The 10,032-nt window shown below is 38.5% G+C and overlaps 1 protein-coding gene across 1 annotated transcript in view; it reads right to left on the bottom strand.

Moving 5' to 3' along the window:
- sall1b (spalt-like transcription factor 1b) overlaps positions 1-6,388 on the bottom strand; it is a 7,052-nt gene extending 664 nt beyond the window's left edge. The window contains exons 1-3 of the mRNA XM_053642288.1: positions 6,198-6,388; positions 1,493-4,791; positions 1-842 (exon numbers count right to left, since the gene is read on the bottom strand). The exon at positions 1-842 is cut by the window's left edge and continues 664 nt beyond it. Coding sequence (XP_053498263.1) covers positions 423-842; positions 1,493-4,791; positions 6,198-6,267 — 3,789 coding nt within the window. The 5' untranslated portion in view covers positions 6,268-6,388 and the 3' untranslated portion in view covers positions 1-422. The remainder of the gene's footprint in view (positions 843-1,492; positions 4,792-6,197) is intronic.
- Between the last annotated feature and the right edge of the window lie 3,644 nt (positions 6,389-10,032).

Below are 10,032 nucleotides of genomic sequence, written 5' to 3'. Positions count from 1 at the left end.
ATAATAATAATAATAATAATAGTAGTAGTAGTTGTACAGTACTAATAAGAAGCCCTCTTACTTTGTGAATAAGTTAAACACTGATTGGGCCTACCTACATAACAATTCAAATAATAGCTATACCAAACTCGAAATAGTAATAATAATAAATAATATCCATAACAAAAACAAATTGAAGAAAGTTATTACCAATAAATCAGTCATAAAATGATTCAAATGTATAAAATCATACAGCTGATTGATGTGAAACAGTGTCTGAGTATCTAATAACAAAATACTGACAAATCAGTGTCCAAATAGAGGAAAAAGCAAAAATCATAACATAGAGTAAATACTTGAACATTCTGAAAATGCAGAATATGTATTTATAACTGAATATATATTGTAATCAGGTAACTCTCAGAAGAAAGATTCAAGAAATATTAATCAGTTTTACTCTCCTCAATAAATGGTGTAATGTGAAAACACGTCTCATTCTCACCAAGCATCTCAATCCAAGGAACATCTTTTTTCATTTCTATATTATGTGTTTTTTCTAGACTTGCTGTGAGTCCACCAATAGGTGAGTTTCCTCCACGTCCATCAGAAAGAGACACGTGCGGTATACTTCCATTCTGAATCACAGAGATCTCGTTGGTTTTCAACGCCAAGCCGGTAGTGAGAGGTGCTGTCACATATTGATTCCAGAAACCAACAGACTCCCTGTTACTGACAGTTTCTTTTGGGAGAGTGTCTGGAATTTTCACAGGATTGCATTTAAGGACAGTAAAAGGACCTTCTACAGAGAGCCTGCGACCTCGGCGAGCTGGAGAACCGTCCCACATATGGGTTCCCATATGAACCTAGAAGGATGTAAAAACAAAACAAAACACACACACACACACACACACACACACACACACACACAAAATCTAGGCATTAAGGGTGCATGAGATGCTGTTACTAGTGAAATAATACTAGTATTTCATTTTAATATTACCAATTTTGTGATAACAATAAATTTTTAAAAGTGACAACTACTCTTTTACACAACTTTTCTCTTTTAAACAAATTTTTTCTTTTAAACAACTTTTCACTTCACACAATATTAATCTTTTTCTACTTTTCCACAATATTCACTGACTTTTTTCTACCCCATAAACGTTTTTTGGAATGTTACTTTGTGTACATTCATGGGTGAGTCAAATGTAAAGCTTTTTTTTTTTTTTTTTAATTATTGCAAATAGGTGTCACAAAAGTGTAACATATTTCTACATAATCTCCATTTCATTTAATGCAGTTGTTCCAGTGCTTAATGAGTGTCCAGATTACTCTAGAAAATTTTTTGATTCAACTCTAATTTATGTTGCACTTTTAAGGTTTTCATTTGACTCACTCACATATTTTGTATGGATAAACTGAATAGATAGATAGACAACTAACTAACTAACTAACTAACCAACTAAGTAAATAAATAAATATTTACAGCAAAGTGACTGTTGAGTGGTTGTACCTTCAGATTTCCTTTAGTGGTGAATGCACGTCCACATACAGTGCAGGCAAAGGGCTTCTCTCCAGTGTGAGTCCTCTCATGAATTTGCAGAGCACTGGAGGAAGAGAACATCTTTCCACAAGTGTGGCAGAAATGCTGTTTGAAGGTTTTCCGGGATTGAGCTGAAAGAACTGCCAGCGAAGGAGCTGAGGAGGTCATCATGCCTAATACTGCATCTTTGCCATCTTTATTTAAGATGCTGTTGACTTCCATCTTGATTTTTGAGCAAACTAAGTGGCCCATAGAGGGATGAGGTGGAGAAACAAGATTCTCGCTGGCTTGTTTAGGTAACTGTAAAGGTAGATCTCGCAGCTGGTGGGTGAGCATGTGCTGTTTTAGGTTCCCTTTGGTGGTAAACCCCCTGTTACATGCAGTGCATATGAATGGTCGCTCTTTGGTATGACTGCGATAGTGAATGTCCAAGGCACTCTGACAGGCAAATGTCTTGTTGCAGACATCACATGCATTGTTCTTAGAGGTCCCCTGTTCACCTGAAGGAAACTTAATGGGCATTCCTCCTTTTAGGATATCAACAGGTGTTGAATTAAATGTCGAATTTGGCTGTAAGAGACCTGTGCTAGTCAGCTCTGCATTTGATGTTTTCTGGTGAGTATCAAATGTAAGAGATCTATGACTGTCCAGTAAACTCTTTTTAGAAAAAGAATCCCAAGAATATGCATTTTCAGGACAAGCAGGGCTCCTAGATCGTTCACTAGCATGGTCATTACCAAGATATGACGAGAGAGACAAATAATCTCCCTCTATTGACACATTCTCTAACTTGCCATTTAGTAAATCCTTCTCTTGAATTATTCTCTCTGCCCCAGATGTCTTTATAGCCTGTGATGATGTAGGTAATGAACATAGACTATCCTGGGAAGATACTGCATATTTAGAGTCTGAAAAACTTTCTGTTATTTCCATGTTCTCATCTGAAAGGTTCTCATCCAGGTTCTTCTCTTCTACTGAGCACGTATCAGGTTCTACTGATTCTTGGTAACTTTCTGGGAGGATAACACTGGTGATTTGTCGAACCATGTGCATGCGTATGTGCTGTTGTAAAACCATGGCATTTGTGTACTTTTCTTGGCAAATGGGGCACGAATGCTGCACTTTCAAAGGTGGCATGGCACAGTGGATGCTATAGTGCGTTTTGAGGTTGCCTTTGGTTGTGAAAGCCCGTCCACATATCTTGCACTTGAACGGTCTCTCGCCTGTATGTGTGCGGTAGTGCATTTTGAGGGCACTCTGGCAACTAAGTACACGATGACAGATCATACACTCATTAGGGTCTGTGCTTTTCTTGTCTATGTTCTCGACCAATCGCTGCAGCTTGGTGGTTTCTGAAGTGTCCATACAATCTGGTAGGTCCCCAGATTTTGGTTTGATATCCTCGTGCAGGAATGGGATCGATGAATTTGTATGGTTAGAAGAAATCTCATTACTGGTGTAGTCTTCTGAACCATTTCCAGAAGAGTTTACATATTTTTGAATGCTCAGGTATTTTAGTTCTTTACATTTTCCATTTAATGTTGGAAAATGATCATTGCCAGATTCCTCTTTATTGTTGTTTCTGCTTTCAAACATCTCAAACCCATTTAAACCACTAGCGCCAGGACTAGCTGGTCTGCCAACTGATACCACTTGTGCCTCTCTTTTAATTATGCTTGGAAGACTTGGCAAAGATGAAGTTAACAACAAACCAGGTAGGCTGGTCACAGATGGTTTGCTGTCTAACCACTTGGACGCAGGCTTATCTGGCAGCATGGACATACCATATGGGATGCCGGTACTTGTTGGAACATTGTCTAAGTGCTCTGGAACTGGATAAGGATTCATTTGTATGTTTGGATATTTTTCTTTATGACGTTGGAAGTGAACTTTTAGGTTTCCCCGCGTTGAAAACCGATTCCCACATATGTTGCATTTGTATGGTCTCTCTCCTGTGTGGGATCGTAAGTGTATCTGTAAAGCACTGTCACTTCCAAATACCTTGGCACAAAATCTGCATTTGTGTTTAAACAAACTTTCATCAAAAGGCCTTTTGTGTCCAAATGAAGTCATATTGGGCACTTTGCCCTTCCTCTGCTGAGCTAAAGCAGTCAAGGCATTCAAGTCCTCCACAATTGCCCCAATGCTTGGCAATGAGTTTTCAAAGATGTAATTTCCAGTAGGACTATGAGGTAGACTGAGATTATTTGTTAAATTTGGTGTGCTATCAGCTGAAACAGGTGAAGGTGAATTACTTGTGACACTCTGCTGTGTAGAAAATGTATTGTCATGGTCAAATTGTTTTTTAGATGGATACATGCCACGTTTGCTTCTATCTGTATCTGCCATTTGAGTGATATCTCTGACACTCAAGAGAGCTGTGGTATCATGGTTGCTGGATAATTCTGCATGTTTAAGTTGTCTGACTTTGCTAATGCCGGCAGACTGACTCACCAGGCTTTGTGCTAGCCCTGCAGCTTCCGCTAGCTGCTGGGAGAGGTGTGAGCTAAGTGTTATTAGAGGGCCATTCTGAGAAATCTCTGATGTACCTTGGCAGGTGCTGGAGGGTGCAGATGTGTCTGTATTATGGGCTGATAACAGTAATATGTGCTGTCGAATTTGCTCAATGAGCTTCAGCTGCTGCACCTGCTGCTGCTGCACGGCAACAAGTTGCTCAATCAGACTCAATATGGTCATGTTGCAGTTGTTAGGATTACTGCTGTTAACCACTGCATTCAAACAAACATCCTGAGAGAACTGGGCCACGGCCACTTTTGTACTTTCTAAATTCTCAATGACGACATTGCTGCTGGTGGAGGACAATTTACTCAGTTCAGAGAAAGTGTCTGGTTGAGGCAGAACTGTTGAGTACTCTGAAGTTAGGGTGGCAATGTACGCACTCTGATTTTCCATATTGTTCTCATTATCTGATTGGAAATGTCTGGCATTGTCACTGTTGGTGTCAGACACAGCTGATGATTTTCTGTTTTCCGCAAGTATTTTGTCATATAATCCTTCGTTATCTTCAGTATTGATGCTGTTGTTTGTTTGGTCCTCTGTACTGTGAGTGGGTGAATTAAATATGAAAGATGAAGATGGAGAGGTCGAATTTCCATTTTCACTCACTATTAGAACTAGCAGATTCTTTGAGCAACCCATCTGATGCTCATGGAGATCTGAGATGCTTAAAAACTCGGCGCAGCAATTCTCACACACATGGACATCACAAGCCTGAGAGCTGCTATTGTTTATGTGGACATCTGCATTATCTTTTGGACGACAAAAGAAAAAAAATGTTTTTGTTAGATGAGATATTAATCACAAATTTAACATGAAATTCAAGTACTACCAAACGGAATTACAGTCAAATTCAAATGTTGGCGTACCCATTGGAAAGAATAAAGAAGACAAAGCAATTTACTTTGCAGCAACAAAACGTTTTTTGTATTTGCTTCCACAGACGTTATTTCATTATCATAAAAATACTCAAATAGTGTAGGTTAAGGTAATGAAATGAAAATTCAAAATCTAAAAAAGTGATCAGTTCAAAAGATTCAGAGCAGTTCTTTTCTGAATGTGATGTAAATGTTCTCCTATAACTTGTATGGCCTTCTTTTGTATCCTCTGAATAGCTATTGGATTTGAATTTTCTTTCTTTGTAGATAAATTCTACAATAAAAGTTCAATTCCCATTTTGAAAATCGTTGTGGATGCAAACTTTTATGACCAATTTTGAATAATTATGCTCGTACTACTTATCATGGAAATAGTCATTCAAAATAAAATAATATTATGAATATTTATTCTTATTATTAATAAAACAAGAAGAGATTCTTGTCACTTAATTAAAATGAATACTAGTGTAATTAGATATTAATAAATATTAAAATAATACAACATGTTAAATTCTGAAAATCTAAGCTTTCTTTTTTTCTTCCAGAACACCCTAACGCAATGAGCGATGCCATATTTCATTCATTAGCAAATTAAAGACAAAATGTATGGCTTGCATGTAGAAGTAAAGTGACTCAGCATGAAAACAACATTTCAAGTTGCCTAGCTGTCTTAGAGGCCTGTCTCACTCACTATAGCTGCAGTAATGATTCATAAACAATTCCAAAACGTTTTGAGCTGAGTTTCCTGAAAATATGGCAGTTAAGAGCATTTTAACTGGTAGAGAGACACAGCAAGAGAGAGAGGAGAGAGATAGATAGATAGAGAGAGAGAGAGAGAGAGAGAGAGAGAGAGAGAGAGAGAGAGACCTGCTGAAAAAACAATAGAAACCATCACAGAAATACTAATGGTTTCCACTACAAATACCATTACAAATCATCAGCTAACCATTCAAACCATGACCATTATTGGTCCTTAATGTTATCCACTAGACATAACATGCCACCAATAGGATGCAACAAATGACCAGTAGAGACCTACAGGGACCATTACAGTTTACATTAAAACCAATACAATTCCCATTATAACCATTAAAAACTCTATAAGGTTTTTTTTTTGTTTTTTTTTTGTGATGCTCACTCTACATTTAGCACTCATCTGGGAAACTAAGCCCTGTGTTTTAATACTGTTTGAATATCATTTGTATGATATTGTCAGTAATCGTACCTTCTTGGTACATTCTCATCTGCTTGAGTCACGTGCTCGTTATCCTGAAACTTACCTAAGTGTGGAGGAGGATCCATGTGGACACACTGCGGCTTCGTCTGTTTTCTCCGCGACATGTCGTTCATACATCAGCAGAGTGAAGAGCGGACTGAACACTTTCAAATTTCCCCGCTCCCAGACTCACAATAAAACTAATAGTTCACTGATGAAAAGGAGACTGGAATCCTGTTTCTGCTCACTACATTTAACACATTTACAGTGTAAACATGCTTACAACTTACTGCATGCGAACTAAAAAGTCTCCTCACACATTCCCAGAGCTGAGTGTTAAACCCACAAGTACTGTAGATATCATCAATAATGTATGCATTCTTTGACAGCATGATGGGGGTAAAGCCCCGCCCACCGTCTTCCTATTGGACGGCGTGCAGAGAGGCGGGGTTTGGGTGGAGTAAAGCAGCATGAATCAGAGGTGGGTAATAACTCAAGATCAAAACAATGCCGTTATATCCTTTTAGGTGAAATCTTATACATGACTGGTTTGTAGTCGCTGTGATTAACGTGTATCCCATTTAGGCAGGCAGATTGCACGCAAAATGCGTAGTTTAAAAACTGATTATAGCCTATCACATTTTTTATGAAGGTTGAATTGAAGAATGAATTTTCTTTAACAGCAGTCTGATTGTGATTCAAATGACAGGTTTATATTAATGCACTCGTTCTAATATGTATGGCTGACTATATACACACAATCTAAACTTAATAATTAAAAAAAAACAAAAACAAAACCCAAACAAACAAAAAACAAAGAAACGTGTTATTTAACAAAGGAATCCAGTCATTGTTGTGGTGAAGCTTTCTGTAAGTGGATACTTATTTAATATTTATGGAAGGAGTCATCAGTGTCATCAGCGCTTTGTCAGTAAGCTTTCCACAACCAGAAAGACTTCAGGACAGAGGACTTTCTAGTGTATGGTAGCATGACAAGCTGAGGTTTTTTTTTTTTTTGTCTTTTTAACTTCAGGAGAGAGAAAAGTGAGGCGTGTTATATAACCATTGTTTATAGCTGTCATAATGTGAGTGAAAACATGAACTAAGCTGTGTTATGGATGTTCCACAACATTAAATGTAGCTATAAATGGTTAAATGTATGTTGAGCCGTTCACTAATAAATAAAAAATTGTAATCCTTGACATCTTTTTGTGGAATAAGAAGAATAAAAACTTGCTGTGATATGCTGTTATTGGACAATAATCAATTTCAGGGTGGTAACAATAGCTCCGCTATGACTTGGGCCTCAACACACCACTATAGCATTGATTATTTTCCTATAACTGGCCTGTGGTGTTTCTTTCCTTTCGCAATATTTATTATAGCTGGAATTGATTTCTCAAACCGGAATTCAGAATGCCTTAACATGCCCAATTTCTGGAGTTGTGATATTTTTTCATAGTCATACTTCCCAGTTAGATTATTTGTTTTTGTTTTAGTTCATTAGTCTATCAAAACTGATTTTCAAAAGGCAATGAAACTGACTCACCAAGGATGAGGTAACAATCCATCATAACCGATACCAGTATTTTACCAGTTTCAAAGTAGGTCTGGTACAAAATTATATGAGAGTGTAATATGATGAAAGAAGGATGTTTTATCAAACAATACTGTCATGCAAACATAAGCCTTCTTTTTGTACTATCAGTCATCATGTTTTACTTCTATAGACAGAAGTGTGTTGACCTAAACGAACTACGTAATAGGTCTGGAATTTTCTTTTATCCTTTGATGGAGTATAAACATGACTATTACTGTCGACTGGATCTTCTGATTTATCATTGTACAGCATGCTGGGCAAATACATAAATATATGTATGTGCATGCATGCGTGTGTATGTTTGTGTGTATGTGTCTGAGAGATATAGCCAGGTGTATTTCACTATATCCTATGAGTCATCTTTTACAGTCATTAGATATGAAGGTCTCCTCTGAAGCGCTGCTATGCCTTGCCTGGGGACCATAACAACAGACTGGATGTGGCAAAATGACACCTTTATTTCCTATAAACAAACCCTGGATTCCCGTTTCTATTCCTGTCTGATAATTATACCCTTGTACTAGTACACATGCAGTCGACTTACCTCATACTAAAATATTTTGCAGGCTGAAAGAACATTTCATTGATATAATATTGACATTTATTAATTTATACTGAACATTTTCTTTGATATTTTTCATTTGGTAGTGAAATCAGACAGAGTTGTGTGGTAAATAAATGATTTCACTGAGATTCATGGCTTCTCTAAAGCCTACTCCTTATCTCAGTTTTGATTGTGTAAAAATACAACATAGCTGTCTGAAAGACCCATCCTTTCATTTCTACACAAAAGCATCAGATAGAGGGAGCTGGAAAAAGTGAAATACACATTTATTCTAAAAGATTTGATACAGTCCATTCCTCACAGTCATCCATTTTCTTTCCTCTTCCGTTTTTCTAAAACTAGGCTTATCCAGAGTTTCAGGAAAAACAAGTGGGCACAGGTACGACTAATACTTATTCTCACACGCATCTTGTTTTTTCCCTTAAAATGACAATGATTTAAATGAAATGCCTCGGTGGTTATATAGAACAGTGGGTTACTAAAATTGCTCTGTCATGCAGAAACTTCACAACCTACCTAAGACACTTTATAGAGTTGAACAAAGGTTGTGGTTTAGTTATTAATTTATTTTTTAATCTGAATAAGGAATTCAGTTTAAGTTTAATATCCTCAGTTTTGTCCACATTTTCTGAGAGTGAATTTAGATGTCCCTCAGCCATGGAGGCATAAGTGACCTCATATTGTCTAGCATCTGTTTGCATTAATGTAGTTCATATTTATGGTTTGTTAGGTATGTTTGGCAGGACCCAAGCATATGATGCTGTAAATCTGCCTAGTAAAGCTGCCAGTGAGACGAGCAGCTCTGAAGATTGGCAGGTAAAGGCATGGCAGAATAAATATTTCTTTAGTAACTCCATCTATGTCATTCTTTGGCATCTTTCACATTCTCTCATCTTTTACTACACTACATATACCATGTTCTGATGCATTGGTTTTTTTTTGTTGCAAAGAACACCCATAAATCAGAAATATGTTTAATTTTCTTCAATACATCAAAGTGTTGGGAAGAAAATATTAAATCTATTTTTAAAAATTCAGATGTCCATCTGAGGAAACACTAAAACTCTATAATTGAGTGTTTCTTCATTAGAAAGGAATCATCTTTAAGGAAGCATTATATATAGTGTGAGGAATTAGCCCGGGGAAGGGCGGCGTACAGACCCACAGGAGGCAGAAGAACGTTCACAAACGGTGGTTTATTGGTGCAAGGGTGAAGTGAGTGGGTTGTGAGGGGATGAGTGCGGGGCTTGTGGAGGCGTGATTGCCGGTGTAGCCTACTCGTGGCGGACGCGGGATTCCCGAGACGGGGGCGAGTGTTTTCCCGGGCCGGCGTCCTCCGTAGGTGGGACTCTCACCACCCGGCGATCTCGTCCGCGCTTGCACCTTCTGTGGGGAGAGAGAGAGAGAGAGAGAGAGATTAGCGTGGGGCGTGAGGTTACCGTCGTGCTCGGTGATTGCGAGTCGCTATGTCGCTGGAAAACACGCACGGAGTCCGTCTTGTCGCTACGGTCTTCTCCTCACCCGTACGGCCGGAAGCGCGCCCTTTTATCCTCCTCCGCCGTCACCCGAGTGGTGGAATTTCAGCTCCGAGCCTACTGCCGCTCGGTGGTGGGCCCAGAGGGTGTCTCGTCGTGAGAGCCCATCCGCGTTACCATGCTGGGCCCCCGCCCGGTGCTTAACCTGAAAGGAGAAATCTTGTAAGGCGAGGAACCAGCAGGTTACCCGGGCGTTGGT

The sequence above is a fragment of the Ictalurus furcatus genome, chromosome 14 (genome assembly GCF_023375685.1).
Source record: "Ictalurus furcatus strain D&B chromosome 14, Billie_1.0, whole genome shotgun sequence".
In the NCBI taxonomy this organism is placed as follows: Eukaryota; Metazoa; Chordata; class Actinopteri; order Siluriformes; family Ictaluridae; genus Ictalurus; species Ictalurus furcatus.
The sequence above is the reverse complement of the archived record's forward strand: the minus strand, read 5'-3'. Positions and strand labels throughout refer to the sequence as shown.